Below are 22,641 nucleotides of genomic sequence, written 5' to 3' on the forward strand. Positions count from 1 at the left end.
ATGCGCTCTTTTTTTCATCTCTTTATCTTCTTGCATTTCTTACATAACATTTAATTTTAGTCACGCATTCCTCAGTGTAAAACTTTACTTCCCCACATCTAGAGAATATGGTGAGAGTTCAAACTAATGATGATGAGACTTTTCTAAAGCCATTTGCATTCATTGAGCCAAGCTGAATACGTCGTCACAAACTTTAGGTTAATTCCTAAACACGCAGCATGAGCGAACTGTTCAACTGTTGTCGATGAATTAAGTTGTAATTTTCTGCTAATTTAAAACAAATCAAACGGTTATGGTTATTAAATAAATCATTTGCTATACACAATGTCAAGAGTTTCTCATTTCTTTCTACACCATAGAGCAATAACAGATTGAATGCTTGTGTTCAGGGATGCATGAAACTGCGGAAGTGAGGAGATCAATGTGAAGTGATGAAAGTTGCGGTAGTACCACCTTCAATCTGCTTTCTCTACCTCTGATGTTAGTTTATCAGTGCAAAGGCTTAGTTTATGGCTCTACTGGAATTGATCACTTATGGTGAGTTTGTTTTTCAGTTTCAAGCTAGGTTGGTGGTGTACTGACCCGTACCTCCATCTCCTTTAGCACAGGGTGGTCCTCAATGCCCGGGAACAGGACCCTCATTGCGTACGTCCGATAGTCCAGGAAGGGAATCCCAGCTCCGTCCAGCTCCTGGGTCAGCTCGTGGATGTCTGTCTGAAGCTCGGCAAAAGCTGTTTCGAAAGAATTGACAAATAGAGAAGGTGACAGGATGAGGAATGGCAGTTTTGTACGGACAAACTACTAACAGCACTGCTGTTGAACATCATATTGGGTTGTGAAATGACAATAATCAAGGAGTATTGCCCTGTGATATTAATAATGTGAGAATTCATCGATTCCGCAATTTTATCAAAAAACCTCCAACCTGGACCACATGGTCCAATAAACCAATCATGTCTAGTTCTAAAAGTTCGGACACACCTTTGGGGATGAGTAAATGGGACTGTGGTGAACTTTGATGCAGGAATTCACGCTGTTTCCTGATAGGGAATTATCTTGCAAGGGCTGACCTTTGAAGGAACGGCAAGCTGGAGAGTTAAGCGCTAACGTAGTTTATTAGCTATGTTGCGTCATACAGTTTTATGTAATAAAAAAAGCCAGAGTGTCAACTGCTACACAAAAGAGGCATGTTTTTTCAACAGCTAGGAGTAGATGATACAAATGTGTCTATTGAACAAACAATTATGGCTTATTGTCCTGTTAGCAACTGAGCTTATGTGCTTGCTAAGTGTCAGCTAGCAAGTTAGCTAGTTCAGAGAACCCCCCTCGATATACAATCCTGAGAACAACATGCCGGCACGGAACAGAGAAATTAGAAAGAAGCTTGCATGGAGAGCTATTGTGTTTAGCGCTAGGTAGCATCCCAGCTTGCTAGCGTGTGGGGTAGTCCTAACAAGCCCAAATTTGGAATGACTAGTTCCCTCAGATCTGCAGGATACTACCCGTGACATAAAAAGCACTGCCTTGCCAGCAATAACTTCCTTCATTGAATTAAAAAGCGCCACGTTCTACCAGCTTGATGCTATCAATCTGTAACATGGGAATCTCAATTTCATTATATGAAGCTAGCGTAAGTTCATGCAGGACACGGAAGTTATACGCCCCAGCTGTAACCAGCTGACAGCCGGCCGATTGAATCATAGCTTCCGATCGGCCACGCACCAATCACAGCCCACTCTCACTTCACGGAGGTTTATTTAAATATGGCTTCCTTCTCACTGATTCATTCTACATCTACGCTGCTACAGACCTCACTGCTGGCGAAGCTTCGCCTCCTCCACCCCAGCCTCCACCTCTTTGTTAGTTCATCTTCTGGCAAATGTTTGAAATGTATTTCAAAAATGTACCTCTGTCCTGTAAACCCAGTGGGGTTATTGCTCGTGCTCCCGGTCTTAGCTCAGTAGCTGCTGGCTAATCCGGGGAGCATTCAAAGAGCGGAGCCATTATCGCCAAGTTTAACTGTATTCCATTTGTTGCAATAAATGGTTAAAATCTATAACGAGAGTGTTCCTGACTGAACTGATGAAAAGCAGAGATTGGAGGGAAATTTTGTAATCATAAGCTCTGATGAGGCAAGAAGCCCACAAAGGCAACAAATAAGAACTTCAACTTAAAAGGAAAGAATGAAGCAAGAGGGAATACAAGGATATAGATATTCAAAATAATAACTGATCCCGAGTTAATTCAGTTAATTTTACATGTAACGTAAAAAGCGGCAGAAAATGAAGAAAAATGTAGTTTCTCTTCAATTTCCTGTCTAATTAAGAATTTTTTGATAACACTTATAACAAAAATGACTGGGCAAGAAAATTTAGTTAACTGAATTTGTTCCTTGGTGTCTGAGCCCCGACAAATACAATTTTTGCTCACCCGAGAAAAAAAAAAGACCCAAACTTAATGAAATAAAAAGGGAAAGCTAGCTCGGGGAGAGAGAGAGAGAGAGAGAGAGAGACAGCGAGCGAGAGAACCATGAGACAGAAAACAAAGTTCCTGGAAAGGAAAGTCAATTAATTGCATGAGTAGATAATTATTAAGAGAGCGACGGATGAGTTTTCATGCATAATTTCTCCCAGCTGTTATTGGACTGTTTGGTCCACTAGAGAGATGGAGAGGAGTGGAAGCACAGAAGATAAAGGGAAGAAAGAGGGAAAAAAAGAGGGGAGAAGAAAGAAAGATCAGGAAGTAACAAAGTGAGGGTGGTAGGGGAAAGGAAATTCAGAGGACAGAATACATAAGTGATTAGGACAAAAAGGCAGAAGAAAGAAAGAGCAGCGCGTAAAGGTAAGACCTGGAGAGAAGTAGCGAGTAGAGAGGTGAAGATGAGGACACAAAACACGAAATAGGCAGAACAGAAGTAGCAGAATAAGAGATAAAGGCCCCCCACTCCTTCCACTTCATCATCATCAAAACTCCTCCTCTGTCATTAATCAATCTCTCATTTATAGCTCAATATAGCGAGTCTCGGACTTTCACTGTACAGAGCCAATGTGGCCATAAGCAGTTTAAAGATATTCAATTGAATTCCCTACTGCAAAGACATCATCACATAGAAGATCTGACTGTATAACTTAGAACAAAAAGCAAAAAAAAGCAAAAATAAAACCCACAGGCGTGTCGGTTACGATATCAATCTAAGGTTTGCTATAAATAAGCCAGCATTAGCCACCACGAGCTCCTGTTTAAACCAGACCATGTAAGGCAGTAGCAGCACATGTACAGAGTGTATTACATTGAGAAATGTTGCCCGTTATTTCTTATGATTTCAACTTTTCATTCGTAAGAGTGAGTTTATGTAATTTCTCTCTAAAAATGAACATAGTCCTTCTTAATTAAAGTCAAGAGTTCCACCACAATTTGAAAACAGTGCACAAGGTTTATTTATCTACAGATGACAATTACAACCAAACATACTTAAAATAGTTGGAATATACTGTGCCGTTGGCTTTTAGTCCAGGTTTGTGTTGGTCAATGTTGCAATCGCTTTCTGCTGCTTCAAGACAACAATGCATCAACAATGTGCCTGACCACACCAACACGCCCATAGGCACCAATCGTACTTCCACAAACGTGGGCATGAAAATGACAACTGCGTTGGTCTGCAACTAGCATTGACAGTTGCCCCCTGTGCTCAAGTGGAGACTTTCATCGAGTTATTTTCATAAACTAATACATTTATAGCCAGTTCATATTCATTTTTGGGCTGCTCTATAAACTGTGCCTGGTAGGACTTTCCTGGGAAAATCCTCATGTGTTTCTTATTCGAGTACACAAAGAAAGGAACTCAGATTACACAAAGTCTGGGAAGTGAAGTGTAAAAAATGCCACAGCTCTGAGTGTGCTTACGTTAGCGTGGAAACAACGCTCTGCCCATGAATTTGTTCAGAAACCCCTAAGCACTTTGTTTGCTCCTATAAAGCGTCTCAAAAACAAACTATATTACCTCCCCATAACCAGAAATTGACACTTTCCAGTCATCAGTTGTCATTTCTAATGTGAAACTAATCATCCATGACTGCTAATATGCTAGTTTGGATCCTCGTGTTCAGTGTGACGTCTGCTCCTCACGGATGACTGAACCAAACGTCCCCCGTCTCTTCCCCTCAAGGCCCTCTGAGCGAAAACCGAACCTCACACACATCATGCACTTACTTTTGCGAACACACACCTACACACACGCACACACGGCGGACCGCCCACTTCATCTGTCCCTCCGCCCACACACACTGTCTCGTCTCTGTAGGCCAGCTGGGAGTACAGCAGGCGGGGCGGGGTGGGAATAAGGCCATGCTTCATTTCCTGGAAAACGGAGTGCTACTATTTGACTCCAATAACGTCTGGAGTATCTTTGAAGGAAGAACAGGGTTTTTCTAGTTGTGTTTTTTTCTTGAAAAGGACAAGCGTTTAAAACAATACAAGATAAAAACACATTTTCTTTCTGAAAAGGTCAGAAATCATGCACCGATCACCCTGAAACTGGAGCACTTTAATTCAAAAACTGTTGCAGCATTTTGTCCGATAAGGGATCCTCTGAAAGGGCTCTGACTCTATGTCGTGGCTGTAGTGTAATCATATTATAACCTTGTCGCATGGCTGTGTGTGCCTGTGTCATTACATCGAGTGTAAACACCTGGGCTGTCCTCACATCAGTTACCTACACTCTGCTGCTAAAACGTCGACCTCATCAGCTCCCTGTCAGCCTGGTCTGTCTATTATCCATGTTCCTCCCTTTTACCGCTCACTCATTATACCTTTAATGTCTCTGCGAACAATCCCCTCGTTACGTTGACCTGTCATCGCCTCTCACTCTCTCTCTCTCTCTATCCCCCTTTCCAACGCGTAACATGTCTCTTTCTGACACTCTTCTGCTGCTGTGGTGTGTTTTCACTCGGAGGTGCGGATAGATGACCTGACAGGTCAGACAGTGTTCTCCGTCACCGAAAATCTCAGAATGGTTTGTATCCATCGAGTAGAGTTCCACACACTTAAAAAAAGCCAGTGTGGTATGAATAAAAAAATGGAAATTAAGGAGGGTAATATTCATATATATATATATAAATAAATATATATATATACAGTATATATATAAATAAATATATATATCTCTGCAAAAGTCGTTCGTCAGCAATCTTTAGGATTTCAGAAAACCCATTGGCAAAATTAAACAGGTCTAACATATGGATAAAGTCGATTATGTTCATAAAAAGAACACATAAAGAACATGATAGAAATTGAGTATATGCATCTTACCATAAAAACACCACAACAATGCCGATGGCGGCTACGGTTTTGCACTATTTTGGTGTTTTCTCTCCAATTCATGATTTATTAACCTCAGAAAACATTTTTTTTCTTGTGAATTTGTGAGGCTTTTTTCTAATAAATTCACCATATTAATCTCGGAGAATATTAACACTTTTTTATCGTTATTCAATAAAATAAAAAAAAGTAAAATGAATGACCACCTCCCCCGGCTCTGTAATCCTACAATGTACGTTTTTTTGTCAGACTCGCTGGGCGGACACATCACACTGATCATATATCATCTCCTTTGCCTCCAGTCCGAATATTTCCGTGATGAAGGTAATATAACTGTAACAGCGTGATTTTATATCAGCCCTGTATTTTTGTATACAAAACACTTTTGTATGTGCTATGACTCAGCCATTACACAGTTATGCATTTGCCTCAGTAAACACACCCTGCAGAATCCCTGCTGTCAGCGATGACAGCAGCATCCGACTGCTTGATTGATCGAGTCTATAGAAACATCCTGTAACATTTTTCAGCTGGCACATTCATCCTCAACCGGCTTTCTCGTCTTGTATAGTTGCACGCTCGCGCATTAAAAGTTCATACACACTGTTCCCTACCTTCTTTACACTCCAGGGCCACTCTGGACTCCAGGTTGTCCATCTGGAGCTGCAGACGTTTCAAAGTGCGGTCAGCGTCCCTTGACTTCCTCTTGTAGGCGATCAGGACGGCGATGATGACCAACAGAAGCAGGCCGCCACCCCCGCCGATGCCGATAATGGCAGGAAGCGTCAGCAGGCTGTCCGAGTAGATGTGAAGAGTCCCGGGGGAGTACTCGAACCCACCAGCACGGATCTGGAAACACACACACAGACGACTCGTTTTCAATGATCAAGGGAGAAAATACACACATTTGTTACTCCGGGAAAGTAGTTTTTTCTTAAAACAACTTTAATCTGAAAGCCCAAAACCCACCAGTCTTCAGAAACAAACGGCAAAAAGCGCTTAGCATAGCCAGACGCTTTAAAAACAGACATTATCGTTGGATTTTCAACTCTCCAATGGCCCTTGAACACACCATGTGTAATTTACCTTTCCTTCCAAAAAAAAGGTAGCCAAATCAAAGCTTAAAATTGTGATATTTCATCAAAACACTTGAAACTACATGTCTCATATAAAAACATTTAATTGTACAGTCTTCAGTGCAACTGGGAAGCCATGATTGACCAACAAAAACAATGAAACTTTGACTAAACTGCAAGCGGCTGAGACTAGAGAGGAGAAGACAGGTTATAATAGTTCAATAGTTCAATACACAGAGCATGTGGGGCCTCATTTAAAAAGTATATTGGAACACTTGTGGGCACTTCTATTGATTTCCAGTTTATTTAAAATAAAATTCCTTTTAAAAGAAAGAATGTAATGATTTTGTGCATGATAAAGGTGTAGGACGTATATATATTGCAGTGTAAAAACAAGGCCACAGAGAGAACAATGTGACAGGAGCTAAGAAAAAAAGAAGCCCCGAAGCTGCTGGAGCTTCACAGGGTTACAAAGGCTGCAGGTTCAGCGCATTTCCCAGAGGCAGCTCCACCAGTCGATGAGGGAGAGGAAATTGCTACGTATTTACATCCCCCTATACCAGATTCTCCTGGGCCAGTCTGAGGATTTGAACGCTTCTCAGAGAGACATAATAAAAAAAAAACAGGCGGCGGTCACTTCTCCAGCAGCAGGTGGTTTGAGAACAGATCAGGGGGTCTGAAGAGATCAAAAGGTAGCGGTCTGATGAAAGACAAGTCTGTTGACCCGATTTCTACCACAAGGATCATTAAACTTTCATCTCTAAACAGGCTTGATCTCTGACAGGCTCACGTCACCTCGACTGCTGTGAACATTGCTTGTAGGAAAGGTTTTCACGTCTGGCCTTTAGGAGAGCAGCTTCAGACGCTTTTGATAATGAGGACCTCACAAGTTAACTTGCACAGTCAGCTCCGCTCCTTCTGCATTCTCCGCAGATATCTGTGTTTTTTTTTTTAAGATAAGACATTTTGCCGCTAATGTCCTCGTTTATCACTGTCGACTTTTAACAAACTGATTTAGGTCAGAGAAGGGAACGCCGCCCAAGGTCAAAGCTGTGCGGTGGAGGTGGACGCAGACAGAGTATGCACACGGCACACGGCAGACACCCAGAACACACACTCGCACGCATGTATAGGTAATCAAACAAAGTAATCAGCAGCATTTAAATCTCTCCCCAAGGAGTCCTGGTAATTATGGGAAGTCAAACACATGTAATGTTTTTTTCTTTTTTCTGAGTAACTACATTTACATAAGAGCTTTGCGTCTCAGAGAGAGAGAGAGAGAGAGAGAGAGAGAGAGAGAGAGAGAGAGAGAGAGAGAGAGAGAGAGAGAGAGAGAGAGAGAAAAGAAAAAAGACTCAGCGCTGGAATACATAAAATCAAGCTATCCACAAGGGGGGTTGATAACCGATCAAAATGAGATGTGATTATGCACTTTGAAGCTCTCCTAAGTGCACTTGCATGTTAACATTATCAAAGTCTGATTTAAAGAAGTAAAATAGAGAAGCTGTTATATCAATATCAATGTAGGCAGTGTCTACAAATTGAATTTGCCACAGTACAGCCAATTAGACGGGCTTGTATTAGATTAAGCAGCCAATTAGCTGCGTGGACACGATCGGGCTGCAAAGACGGAGATTAAACTGAATTTACTCGTACGCACGATGTTTGGATTGGGTAGGTGGCAGAGCGACAGTTTGCAAGTCTATCTGAAGACATCAATGAAGTCTGCACAAGCTTCATGTAGTTACCATGTAGTTCATTCAAGTTATAATGGTGCAGCTGTCGACATATTAGACAGGCTCAACGGTGATTTGCAAACATTTGAACCTTTCTTAAAGCTGCTCTAATCATTTTATCGTCGCTCGTAGTGATGAACCTCTATCGCTCCCCTCGGCTCAACTGAGCCTTTTAGCGTCTTTCAGCTCATTAACTGGAGGATTTAGCAGCTAAAGAGCCAGATAATTCTCTCAGGAGACGATAAGCACAGGTTTAAATGTTTAAGATTCATCTAGATCTGTTGTTGTTCATCCTCAATAAGCAATTAATGGTTGGTACAGGCGTGTTCTTGGTCTCACAGACAGTTTAAAAAGGGAAAAACCTTTTATGTGTATTTGCCGAATCAGTGTTGATGGAAATGTAGTCAATGGAAGCAATAGATTCCCCAGATGGTGCTTTGATGACGGAGAAAGCTGAGCTCTCCTTCTGGCGGAAATGTGTTGACGGTGCCTACATGTACCAGGATGCATTGTGTTGAGGGTCCCCGTCGGCCATAACCTCCTACGCGGCTAATGCAGCCTCAGCCTCAGCCTCGGCTGCTCTCCGCTGCATTGTATCGATGCGGCTGAATGGCCGAATCAGCCAGAACACTGTTCCTTTACACTCGTATTTTGGGTTCGCCATTTTCCTTGTTGGAAATGGAGAGAGCAAAGAAGTTCTGCTTTTGAGAGGCATTAGACCACGCCTCCTTGGCTACCCAGAGGCGGAGACTAGAAATCCAAACTGAAACAGCAGCCTGCAGTTCTTCCCTGAATGCAACTATGGCTGTCACGTTGAATAACAGTGCTGGATGCAGGAAGAACAGATTTTGCAGCCATTATAGCACGCACTGAGGAAATGTATTGCTTCAAACACTGATTGGCCATCCTCGTAAAAGGTGGCGAATGTTCCGTTTGTGTCCCTCACAAGGAAAATGCAGCAACTTGAGCACGTTACTATACGTTGCTCGTGTCAGTATTGGATAGGAATCTGTGGCGATAAGGATACCAAAAATAGGGTAGAGGACATTTGGGGATTCTGAGGACAAACATGTCACGATGTCAGTGGGAAAAGCACTGGTGTAAATACTCTAACCAACACTGGCTGAAGCGCCACTGCTTCAGTTTCAGGTGTTATCCATGCTGGCTCACTGTCACAGCTTACTGCTGCACTTGAATAAAATGGAGCCGTTGTGAATGTAATGAATGTGCGACGTTATTACTAGAACACCGGTTATTTTCGTACCATGGCGCGTCCGAATGGCTCAATAAGAGAGTGAACAAAAAAATGCCTTTTTCTTTTTGTCATTTAACATCTTTGCGAAAAAGTGCTAAAAAGCACTTTATGTAAATATTAATAGTATTTAAAATGTTTATTTAAGGGAAATGGAAGCTAGATTAAGGACTTTTATGATACAGGACCTGGGTCACCAGAAAATCTCTGCTTACATACTGGATGTACAGCAGGCCCTTAATATAAAATGTATCAATAAAACAAATGCAAATTAGTATGTATCATCGAATAAGAGGTCACTGCTATATCTGGTGCCAATATCCGGGGGGGTACGTATCCTCGGATGACTTGAATATAAGCGATATTAAGTTGGTGACACATTTTCGAGGCATTTGTCTATTTTTATTCTCCTGACAGACTGAAGGACTGACGGAGGAACTTAAAAAGCTGAAGGCCAAAACAACAAACAAGTTTCTTTGAAAAACTCAAGGGAGGCGCACAGCTGCCAACACACAGCTGAGCAACTGAAGACACACACACACACACACACACACACACACACACACACACACACACACACGCCCGGTACGTCTGGACACCCATTGGGGTCCCCTGTATGTAGGTCATTCTACACGGGGAATATTATTGTGCTACAGCTGTGCCCTTCTCTGCAGCATTCTGCACAGACAAAGATGTGCACGTAAACACAAACATATGAGCGCTCGCTCTCTCTCACACACACACACACACACACACACACACACACACACACACACACACACACACACACACACACACACACACACACACACACACACACACACACACACACACACACACACACACACACAGCAGAAGAGATCTGAACAGACAGCTCCATTTTTTTCTTTGGCTATTGTCAGACAAAGGACTAACTCCACCACCCCCGCCAACACATCGCTCCGATATTCAACATGACATTTTGTTAAAAAAAGAAAGAAAGAAAGACAAGAAAAGGGGCGTATAAAATAAATAAATATAAATATATATATAAATATATATATATATATATATTCCAGTTCCTCCTTGGAGCTGGCTGGTTGCGTTGAGAGCTATCATATTGAATTACATGGATGCGCTGTCAGTGGCTTTCTAGGTATATTGGCTGTAGCTAGCGGGGAGTAAGTGTCATAAAGATATAGTGAAATGACTGTGAAAGGACATTGGTGATAAGTTTAAAAGGGGCAGGAGGTGGGGTGGGGTGGTCGTGGGTACTGGCGGGCTATTCAGACACATACGTATATTCAGAGTGAGCGCTGCGTCGCCGGGCTGAGGTTTGACCTTCCTCAATACAGATGCTCCAGGAGCCGCGCGGTGATTTTGAAAGTCTGCTCCAGTCGGAGTGCATCAGTCTGCAGTCTGCTGACAGCTCTGGACAAGCAAAGCTGAACGGTTCCCCCGGGACACCACTTGTGAGCTTGTTCTTTGACTTTCTCCAGCTCTATTCGGTGCTGTGTCGTAACCTCAACAATACGAAACTCTAGGAAAATGAAAGTGACATCAACAGCGTGGTGGTGCTGGTGATGAAAAACACTTCAGAAAAGCTGCAGCTCGCGACACGTCGCACAGAAAACAGGAAGTAGAACTCGGCGACGATGTGGCGACGGCTTTCGGAAGGTGCAACTTTAGCCGGGCTTTGCTGAGAGTTGGACAACATTTGCACATCACAAAGGTTTATGCAGCGAACGAGGTTCCTGGATTAGAGCTTAGAGGCGAGCTTAGCGTCTGCATATCAGTGGCATCCTGGAGAAACAATTCTATTCTTAATACCGCCTTTTATGTTTCCGCATCAGTCTAGCACAGAGTCGTGGACACAAACGGCAGACAAAGTGGAAACTTCTTATCATAATTTAACTCTGTTTGCCCACATCCTGCTGTAGTTAATTTCCCAGTCTTATGAACGTCATTCCTTTGTGGATCAGGTATTGTTAGCCTGTTGATAAGGCTTGAGAAGTAGGTATCTTTATAATATATAACTCACAACAGCCAAAATGGCCAGTATGCAAAAAAAGGAGGTGCTAGAGTATATGTGCAGCTATCAGCCCCTGTAGGAAAAAGGGGGATGCTAGAGGGCACATTAAACATGTAGAAGCTTGGTGGTGCTCTCTGAGATGAAGAAATAAATATGTTTCTGTTGTGGGTATCTTGTAAAGGGTTTCTAAAATAATCTAGACAGTGTCACAGTCCCTGCCAACCCACTGCGCAGACAGAGACGATTGAATGCAGTGTAACAGCATTCTGTTTTTAGTGCCGAGACGTTTAAGCGACTCGTCAATAGACAAACAATTCTGATCATCAATGTATCACAAACTAAATGCCTTTGGATTTGGGGACCGTTGATGGAAGTCATTGTGGGGAGCATCTCCCGCTATTAACCGTCATTTTATAGAACAAGCAATCAACGAAATGATGCGATTGGAGTTGAGTGTGGGCGGTGGATTGGCCTGTCGATTCAATGAGGGGTTAGGTGCTTTATATTTTGTGCACTTTCAAATAGCTACACCATCAAAGTAAAGGGAAGCTAATGAAAAATGAAAAATATGGAGACGGCCCAAAAACCAGCAGCACCTGCGGCGAAGAACTGCTGACGCTGTGGATACGCTTCGGTGGATGGGAAGAAACACGGTCTTCAATCTGCAGACACTTCTTGAGGTTCACTGTGGTCATGTTGAACCCATTATGTGAGTAAGTGTTTCATTTCCCTGTGTGTTTCTTAATGGATCCAACTCGACATTAACTGCACTGAAGTGGTGCAAAGTCTGCAGATCTGTGCTGCGTACTGTGAATGTGCAGTCAAATGTATGACTGGAGGCCCCGCCTCCTGGAAAACTTCCACGGGCCTTATTTTCAGCAGCGGGCCAACTGAAGGCCAATGAAGATCAACATGTTAATTAAGTGTTAAATATTTAGCGGCAGCCTTGGTGTGCGTGCTCAATGGAGCGCGCCCAGGACCTGTCGGGAGGTTATTCACATAACTCAGCAACAAGGTTAGAGTGACGGTACGGGCTTATATCCTCAGGCGAGAGTGTTTTCATGTTCATAGACATGAATTACTGGGTCAGTGTGCACGGACTGAGTAGAACAGGTGGTCTTTTTTTTGGTCCTTTTTAAACTGCTTCTTGAAGAAATTGGGCAAACTGAATCCTGACCCAGTTATTTAATGACTAAGAAAGATAATGAAGGTCTCAGCCGATAACACGCAACAAGTTCTTTTTCAGATAATCCATTCAATGCATCCCAAAGTGGGACGGAAAAAGTGCATGATTTCTTAAGAAAGGTCAAAGAGAGAGAGAGAGAGAGAGAGAGAGAGAGAGAGAAGAAGAAGAGACAGAGGACGCAGAGTCGTGATCTGACCGTGACTTTGTGCTGTCCGGTGAGGTTGGGCCATTCGCACAGCAGCTGGCTCTCCGACAGGGTGAGGACGCAGGGAGTCTCGCCAATCAGCACCGTGTAGTTGAGGCGACTGTTACCCGGAGCCGCTGGGATCAGGTTACGGCCCTAAACACAGACAGAGGGAGAGAGATGTGGTGAGGAAGGAGCACTCGGCTCATTTACGTATACGTTTTCATGCAAACTACAGGCTGGGTGCTAAAAAAATGGAGCTCTACGGTACAGAGGAATATCAGGCTTTGGATACACACGCACGCACACATGTTACTTGTTTATAGGAACCAATGCTTGCATCTGATTGTTGTTTAATGAGTGAGTTAAGGTGTTTTAGGAGCAAACGTTCCCATTTTGTATACCATTTCAAAGCAATTGTGATAAATCTGGAGGCAAAAACTGTTGAAGAAAAATAAAACGGCAAGATGAAGAGCACTAAATGCATATAGAGGCAGTTTGGAGGCACACAAACTGTCATACGGTTTTGTCTTCTGTCCACTGAACTGAATTCCATGCGTGGAGTCTGAACCCCGAGGTGTGTAAATTCTAACATTTGTCAATTTCTGTTCCTGTTTTTCATTTCAATATCAAGTCCGCTAGTTCCAATTTGACACACACTTTTGTCCGTGATGGAGGGGAGGCAGTTAGAGGGGGGAAGAGAGGGGACTCAAGCAACAGCAAGAAAAACAACAACAAAAAAGCAACAGGGGGAAAGATGAATACAAAGAAAACAAGACAGATAGGAAAACGTGGCAAGAAAACATCAGGAGATGCAGAGGAGGGAGGGGTGGAGAGAGCAGAGAAAAGATTATGGGAGAGGTTAGAAAAAGATGAAAGGAACGCGCTCTGAAGTGAGAAAGAAAATGGGATTGAGCGGAGAACAGAGCTGGCGGAGTGAGCGAGATAGACGGAGAGAGAGAGAGAGAGAGAGGAGATAGCTGCCGCGTCTCCCGCTGGCTAAGCAGTGGGACGCAGAGACAGACTCCGTTTTCCAATCCCATCGTCTCTGCAGGCCGCCACCCAGCCCCGCTCTGCAACCCTGTAAACATGCATCCCATTCCGTCTCTCTAACACACACACACACACACACACACACACACACACACAGCATCCTAGCCACTAACACTTACACACACAAAGATTCAAAGCAACACAGGCACTCAAGTTGAAGCCACACACAGAGCTGTTGCCTCACACACACACACACACACACACACACACACACACACACACACACTACAGGCAAGAAGCATCATGCGGGGGACAGGCTCTCAAAAACACACAAACACACACAGGAAGGCACTCACCAAACACCAAGACCAGATAAATGTTTTTCTTTTTCTCTCTCTCTCTCTCTCTCTCTCTCTCTCTCTCTCTCTCTCTCTCTCGCTAACACACCTCGGGAGAAACACACCCGACACTTCAGATGAGAAATTAATTGCGTGTCGAGCGCAGCGCACAAATCTCCGAGAAACGCAACCCCCCCCCCACCCCCGCCCCGCCAAATTGCATTTTAGTCCATCTCATCAGCGCTTCCAATGGGTAGGCAGTTCCACCAACAAGCCAAGCAGGAGATTTGGCAATTACCGAGAGGCTCTTTGCTAATAAATTATCATTTAAGGAATAAATTACGACGGTTATGCTGCTTTCAATCTCGACGCGCAAATGAACGGCGTAACACACACACACACACACACTCTCTCCCCGTGATAACATGAGAGATAGTCAAGGCGATTTTCTAGCGGGAGATAAAAAGCACTGCAGCGCTGGAATTCAATGCAAATGCTATGCATCGACGTGACACTGATCTGAAAGAAATGGATTGTTATGTTGTCCCTTTATTGTACAACATGTGGCCCCGTGAAAGATGAGGTGAATGTGTTTTACAGTCCACATTGTCAGCAGTTAAGGCACAGCATTTTTCGCCCACTTAAGTTATTTGCAGACACCGATCCGCCGGTTATTTCTATAATTTTGCCTCAGTGATAGCGCGTGGACAGTGTATTCCCTCCCCAAACGGCCGCTCTAACTCCTCCCCAAGAACTCTCTGGCTAAATATTTCGGGCGAGCGATGGGCGAGAGATAACACAACGACGCATGCGCACGACTCAGGGATCGCCAATTAATTCCACGCACTTATGTCCGATGACTGTTAATGAAAATGAAAAACCAATGTAATCCAAATGTGGTGGACCGTGGGCCTGTGTGCTTCTGCACTGCTTCTCCAGCACTAGCAATGAATTACACAAATTGAAATGGTTATTTAGGGCTCGAGGCTGCAGAGGAGGACGTCAGTCAAAGAAGGTGCTGTTGGTTACTGAAGGAAAGAAATTGGCCTTGGAAGGCGTGGACGTTTGCTTTCAATTATATAGTTGTGAGAGCCCCGACCTCCCTGCGAGAGTGAACTCATTTGAGATTTTCTTCCTTCGTGTGAGAATAAAAATGCCGGTGAGCGTGTGTTTGTACGCGTCGGGCTTTGCCGTTATTAATACATGATAAGTTTGATATCTTTGAGACTCTTGTAGTCAAGCTGCAAGTAGAAAGACCTTGGGAGAAAAAACATCTAACACCACTCCCTGAGACCTGGGTTTAAATAAAATATTAAGAATGTTTGGTTGCTTAGGTGCTTGGGTTGTTCTCATACACTGTTGGTAGCTATAACTTAGGAAAAAGTAAAGCACTATACTTTGTGTATAACCCACGAAATAAATCTCGTATGTAATCCAAGTAACCGTGAGCCGAGTAGTATAAAGAGCAACAAAGTCTGAGAAAGTCTCAATCGTAAGGCTAAAGTAGAAGGACACAAGTGTAAGGAATGGATTCAGCGGTACATTTACCTGCTCTAATGTGAGATACGTATATATATATATATATATATATATATATCTCTGGGGCGGACCTGGTTCTTTTCGTTCTCCCACGACAAGAGAACCGCCCCTTGAAACTCCCCCACATGTTACAAAGTCACCATTTTGAATCTGTCTGCTACTTCAGCACCACGGACAGCGAAATAGATTCATCAATTCACAGCACAGTTAACCCTCAGACATACTTTCAGAGATGGCGGCTGCACGGACATGAGCAGCATGAGGAGAACGCTTTTGGATCTTTTATACTTAGTGCGTGTTTTTGGAGGGAGGGGATTGCAGGTTAGCCAGGGGGGCATGCAGAAACAAGGGGGATGGCTTCCCACCTCATATCACCGATGGTCTGTATAGCTAACTAGCTTACTAAACTACAGGTTCCAACAAACTACATTAGCTTAGTTCACGACGAGCACATCCATCGGAGTGAAGGGTAACGTTAGCGGCTCAGTGCTGCTCTCTATTGGATTTGGGGAAGTTGGCACAGCCAGCGTTACTCCAGATAGCCTTACGTTTGCCAAACACATCGATTAGTCCTCATCATAAAAGTCTTCTCCCCTCTAATGGTAAAAGTGAAACGAACTGTTTGTCAAGCAGAACATAATGTCCGAGCCGCCACTTTGTTGCCTATAACAGTTATAATACTGGGACTGACAACAACAATGATGTTTCTTTATTCTCACCAGGGACATGTGGCTTCAGTCAGAATTATACGCTCGATGTGTAGCCACCATAAACTGCATTTTTAAGTAAGTAAGTAAGTAAGCAAAAGGTCAATTTAGAAAACTTGCAATTAAATCTGACGCATGGTTAAGTTGTAGTAATGCTGTAAAGAATTTGCCATCATGACAGTACATGTCAGCCAACAAATATGGTGTAGTGTGATATCAATTTGGCAGATACAAACAGCTAATTCCATAATAGAACAAAACACAGGGATACTATTCTAGTTCAAAAATGATATTTCTTTCTTGACATTGTAAGATGAGTTACGGGCAGCACAAGGAACTGTCTCCCTCTGAACATACTGAAAATAATTTCACAACACCAACTAAATGTGACCATTTTGTGTAAGTGTCCTTATTCACAGCACAGGCTTTCATAGCAACACTGATGGATAGGAATTGAAACGTACAAGCAAACACTTCTGCCTTTCTGACCTTGAGAATGAGCGGCGACGTGGGCTTGAGCTCCAGTATCCCAGAGGCACTGAGCGGTTCAAACACGGGGTCGGGATAGTAGCTGAAGGTCTCGTTGACCACCACCAGAGCATTCACGTTGTCCATGTAGAACCCGATCTCATCCGGCCCCGTGCCGGTCTCGGAAAAACCCAGCTCCGAGTCGGCCACCGACGGAGCCAGGCACACCATGACGGAGTTGTTGTACACCGTGCAGTTCTGAAAGCCAGAGAAAGGAGGTTTGTTGTCAAATCTATAGATGAGGAGGGAAGAAGACAATTCTGAGTTTGCATGCAACTATATGTACACTGAACGTGAACACAAATCGTAACGCTAAAAATCTTTTTATTATAATCCAGTTCATATCTATTTTACAAGAGAATGCCTTGCATAAAACAGATAGCTCAGCCACCATTTGAATACCGAGCGTATAAGTTCCTGCAGGCTATAATTCTTTTTAAAAATAGATCTGTCGGGTATAATAACCCTTCCTTTATTTAAGTCAACGCCCTGTGAAACAGTGATGCTATTATACCGATTGGAAATGTAAATTAGTTGCAAATTTATGATCAACTGTTATTAATGGGCAATGTGCTCTGTTCCTTTACTTGTACGTGAGACTGTTTTACATCATTACTTTGGAGAATATATATATATTTGCGTGATGTCACGGCCATCTTTGCTACAATTTACAGGACTTTCTTTTTTGCACATTTTAGATCTTTTACTACAAATGTATTTTACACAGCCACCGTGTGTTTTTGCACACAGAAGATACGCTTCTGAATAACTGCTTTATTGATACGGGATTCAGAGCATTAATATAGCAGCAAAAAAACTATTTCCTAAGTAAAGACATAGTCAAGCATTCTACTGCATTTCACAAACAATAATGATGCCACTTTGGCAACAGAAAAGAAAAAGCAAAAGCAGACTTGATGTTAATTGTGATGGATTGGTCAAGCTGAAGCAAAGATCACGCACTCATCCAATGAATAAGAAAGGCTTTCTGGAGACCATGGGATGCTTTGGAAAAATGTCAGTATTCTTGTTTTGTAGTAAATGGGCGACAACATTAAAAAAACATCAGCGCGGTCCTTTAAGTGCAAAGTAGCACTTTGAGTCAGGGCTGTGTGGGATGCATCATGTAGGCTGTTTGCCTCAATAAGCGGCAGCTTCATCTGCAAGTTGAATTGCCCCAGCATTGTTTGAAGTTCAGTTCTTAACCTTGACAACTGAAGAGCTTCAACTCACAGTGACAATCACCAAAGCGCTTTGTGAATCTATAGAACTGATGAAACTCTTCAACTTTTCAAAATGGGACCTCGGGTTTTGCATGGATTTTTTTTTCCCCCTCTCATCGTCATTCCCCTAAACACTCTCCTCTCTCTCTCTCTCTCTCTCTCTCTCTCTCTCTCTCTCTCTCATGTGTTTGTTTTTTTGTGACACAAACACTCATGCGGTGCGGTGACATTTGAAAAGCTATGTGGCCTGAGGTAGCGTTAGATGAAGCAGTAGCTGCAGAGAGAGCAGACGTGAGCAACACACAGAGACAAACTGTCTGCTGCCTTCACCGGCACTGTAGAAGTAGCTGTCTGCAGATATTCTCCTGTATACAGAGGAATATGTCTGAATAAATTGGCCAGTTGATGTATGTACTGTACGTGTAAAGATGAATAATGTATACTGTGTGTACTGCCAGGGTGGGTTTGTGAATTCATATTTTCCAGTGTGTGTTCCTGCCTTTGCTGCCGTTGAACATTACTATGTTGTTTTGTCTCTGAGTGTGTGTGTGTGTGTGTGTGTGTGTGTGTGTGTGTGTGTCATTCACATCAATACTCACGTGAAAGGATTCCGCCTGCCCATACTTGGCCCTGATCTTTGGTTCTCGGATGGTTGCGAGGTTGGTCCCGCTCACCGTCAGCAGAGTCCCACCGCTACGGGGGAAGAAGAGAGTAAGAGAAGAAGAAACATCTGTGATTGATAGCAGCCAATTCTACCTGTAAAATGGTTACTGTTCTCTGCATTTGCAGGAAGGGATGTGACAAATGTTCCCAAAGAACAGCCCCGGAAGTGCTTTCCTTTTCCCTTTTTGCTTTGCCAAAGCAGCACTGTGGCAGAAAGAGACCGTGGTCGCCTGTGGTCGCCTGTGGTCGCCTGTGGTTAGGTTTAGGCAACAACAGCACTTTGGTTAAGACCAGTGAGAGACTGCGGTTTTGGGTTAAATGTTATCAAGTAAGGTATCGTGCTTGACTGCTGACTTTTTCTGTATTACAGTAAACCAAGACCAAGTGTTGTGAATGCCTCAATTTAACCACAAAACAAAGTTGCATATTGCTGAAGGTGCTACGAGCAGAACGTATTGCAAGATCGCATATTGTGGCAAACCAACGAATGCAATACATTGGCAGTGAATAGTTCACTAAAGTCGCCAGTATCAAGACTTTGCTACTTGCTTGATTAAATTACCAGATTTCCTCATGTTAAAAGAAAAATTAACCCAGGCGGCATTTCATTCCACCCAAAACTTATTTTCATTTGCATATTAGTGAGAAATGAGTTAACACTGTCATTTTCCGTTGTATGAAACTGTGTAGTTCAGAACTCCATGTGTGCGGCTAATAATAAAAAGTTTATCTTTAAAAAGGAAGTTGGACTCCAAGTGTATAGTGGAGAGCTCTGGGCATCAGGTAGGGCTCAGGGATTAACACTATACTGTATAATGGAGTTTACAGAGAAAACAAGGAGAGAATGAGGACATGCTGGAGCAAAGGTGTGAGTGAAAGACAAAGAGGCAGTGAGTGAGGAGTGAGGAACTGAGTGAAGGGGAAAGATCCAGAGAGACACTCTACATACTTTAATCACAACTCCATCCACAGTAAGGATGTGCTTGCCGTGACCCGGTGAAGGTCAATGGACTGAATCCAGCAAATAACAACGCTAGAACTCGACTGAAGCCCCCGGGTTTGGTTTTGTGAGCAGCGTGTGAGGGCAGACTCACACCCTCCTGGTGTAACAATGTCTATATGGTTGGATCGACTCTTTGAAGAACATTTTACTCATTGACTGAAACTTTTTACACTTGCTGATTTGAATCAACGGCTGATTGGTTTTGCAAATTCTTCTAGTCAAAAAGACGAGTCTTTTTTTAGAGTTTTGGGAATAGTTTAGATACCCTTCAGTGGGATGCCATGTTGGTCTGAAACAAAATGATTGGTGGACCGGTTTCATTTGATGACCCCCCCCCACCCACACACACAATGCAAAATTACTAGTGCTGACAAAAGGATCACGAAGTTCAGGGGAAAAAATAGAGTCTTTACGATAGGAGGACTCTTGCCACTTGTAAAGACAATGGAGTTAGTCTTTCCTTTTTTTACTGCAACACTTAAATTGGATTTATGGGGTTTTCATGAAAGATGTCTTACCAGGTTTTACAGTGGCAGCTGCAACCTCTGAGTACCCTGCTCTGTGTTATGCAAGGAGACGTTCACTGCTACCTCGACTATCGGTGCCCTCTGAGAAATGTAACTTGTAAGATTCCCTATTTCGTCACGCTGTAGATTCAGTTATCGGTGCTAAAACTCTGCTGAATTTGCACATGCAATGTATGATTTTAGAGATTATTATGTTGCAGTATTGTATTCTGTATATTGTATGTACAGCTGACATTTTTGATCTTGTGCACCTGAGTGCAATTCAGGTTTCCCATCTGGGGCCAATAAAGTGACTGAACTGAACTGAACTATCGTGTGTCTCTGCAGGTTTCTCACTGCCTGAAGAAGGAGATACTGTAGTCTCTCACACTGCTGTCTGAAATAATAAGGAAGAAATATTGTATCTTAAAAAAAGTCATAAACAATATGCAGCTCCCCTAAGGCCCATTTGAGACTTAAGCATTATTTGAAAACATACAGTGGGCACTGAACGGGTATTTTGGGCCTTGGTGAAGTTCGGAGTTCAAACACCCACGGCCGACACCCACGGTTCTGATATCTCCGTAGGCATCTAGCAGGCTGGATGTGGAGTAAAACGCATCTAATTCTCTGCTCAGAGATCTTAAAGACAAGTGTTTTAAAGATCTACTTCCTCTGTTTCTTGGGTGTTTTCAGCGATGTCCGCTCTGTGCATGGGGTGCTGCGGAGGTAGGGAATAGTCCGTTGTCACTGCCATGACAATTAACTATTCTGTGGACTGATTCGCCTTTTACTGTGTTGTCCTATTGTATTGTGAAGCTGAACCCCAAAGTGTATTTCAAACATCTGAAAAAACAGACATCTGGCTATGTCCTGACTAATCATCTCTGCAGACCTATAAACGGTGGAGTCCCAATAACATCTATGGGAGCCGGTCCTATAAAATGTTCTCCCTGTTCTTTATCCCCATTCTTTCAGTAGTCATGACTACTTGGATGGCTTTGAGTAAATCCTGCAAGTCTGCCTGTATTGCCTCCATGTGTAAGCGATGGACCTGCCTCATGAAGTGTCTCTTGGCCTTTCTTCCATTTGACACAAGCATCGGGAGTATTTTCACCACTTCTAAATGATGAGTGGTGACTCCACCAGTGACCCACTGCTTCTAAATGGTAGGATTATGAGGTGATGGCTGGAGCTGACAACCATTTCTATCCCTACACCAGTCAAGCTTAAGATGGGACATCGAACTACCTCCCTGAAAAGAAAGGCAGGACTTCCATGTGGTAGTCAGAGTCATTGTTAATTCAAGGGGAGCTCTAGGTCTCCCTGGAGGATCAGGTAACTGATCCAGGTGACATGTCTACAAGCCATTATAAAGGTCACGCATGCAGACACAGTGACGAATAAGTTATGTTATAGCATCGCGGCTCTCAGTGAGGCATTGAACGAGCCTTCGTCCCCGGCTCGGCTTGCAGATAAGAGCACCCTCTCCAACCCTCCACCGCAGAAGGATAACAACGCACATTCCTCCGAGTGAGTTAGCATGTGTTACCATTGATCTCTGCAAAACGCAGGTGTCTTTTCATTGTAGACATTAATCCGACACTTATCCAGAAGGACTTTGTGTAAAAGCAGCGACAGCAGAGTAAGTGATATGGTGATAGGAAGCAGAGACAAAGCCTCTTAATATCTTGGATGGAGAGTCTGGCTGGCTAACGCGAGACAATCATCTCTCACTCTAATCCAGGAAGACTTACAATAACAGCAAATGGTAACGATAGGGAGGGACAGGGGGAAAATAACAAAGATAGACGTACCATCGCTGGCATTGTTGGTAGCAGACAAAAGGATTCAAGTCTGGCTATTCTTCGAAGCAAGACTTTGTCTTTTTTCTTTTGGCAGGTTCCCCAATACTGGCATACGCGATTGGGTGCCATTTATCTGAGATTTCTTTGGATAACAGCATCATGTGTAAGATGTGACGGTAGCTGTTACTGGGGATATCAAGTCTTTGACGGGGATTTTGACAGCTGACGTAGGTGTTGCAGTATTTCTCTGCTTCTACTTACTATTCAAATTCCCTTTGTGTGAAACTGTTTTCTTGTCACTTCTACTAAAGCGCCGTTATCTTCAAGAGCCAAAATCAGATTAAGCAACTGGAAATGAGACACTTCAATTCACTATGGCTAAGTGCCATGCAACACTGCCATGATGTGCTGAAATTAATTCACTACAAAGTCTATTCTGTTAAGCAGAGTCTAATTAAAGTATAAGTTGTAATATTGTACAACTTGAGCAACAAAATTACTTTTTTTACGTTCCACTTTGAAAGCAAATTAGATTTCTGATGTATCACAGCAAGGGCATGTACACCTGGACC

At 43.2% G+C, this 22,641-nt stretch overlaps 1 protein-coding gene across 1 annotated transcript in view; it reads right to left on the minus strand.

Annotated features, from left to right (window-relative positions):
- LOC306702715 (plexin-A1-like) overlaps window positions 1-22,641 on the minus strand; it is a gene marked incomplete at its 5' end in the record, with an annotated part of 201,338 nt that overhangs the window by 24,467 nt on the left and 154,230 nt on the right. Inside the window, 5 exons of the mRNA XM_079168369.1 lie at window positions 583-731; window positions 5,931-6,165; window positions 12,774-12,917; window positions 16,828-17,064; window positions 18,689-18,782. Of these exons, the coding sequence (XP_079024495.1) occupies window positions 583-731; window positions 5,931-6,165; window positions 12,774-12,917; window positions 16,828-17,064; window positions 18,689-18,782 (859 nt within the window). The remainder of the gene's footprint in view (window positions 1-582; window positions 732-5,930; window positions 6,166-12,773; window positions 12,918-16,827; window positions 17,065-18,688; window positions 18,783-22,641) is intronic.

This window comes from Pholis gunnellus (assembly GCF_910591455.1).
Source record: "Pholis gunnellus genome assembly, chromosome: 2".
Taxonomy (NCBI): domain Eukaryota; kingdom Metazoa; phylum Chordata; class Actinopteri; order Perciformes; family Pholidae; genus Pholis; species Pholis gunnellus.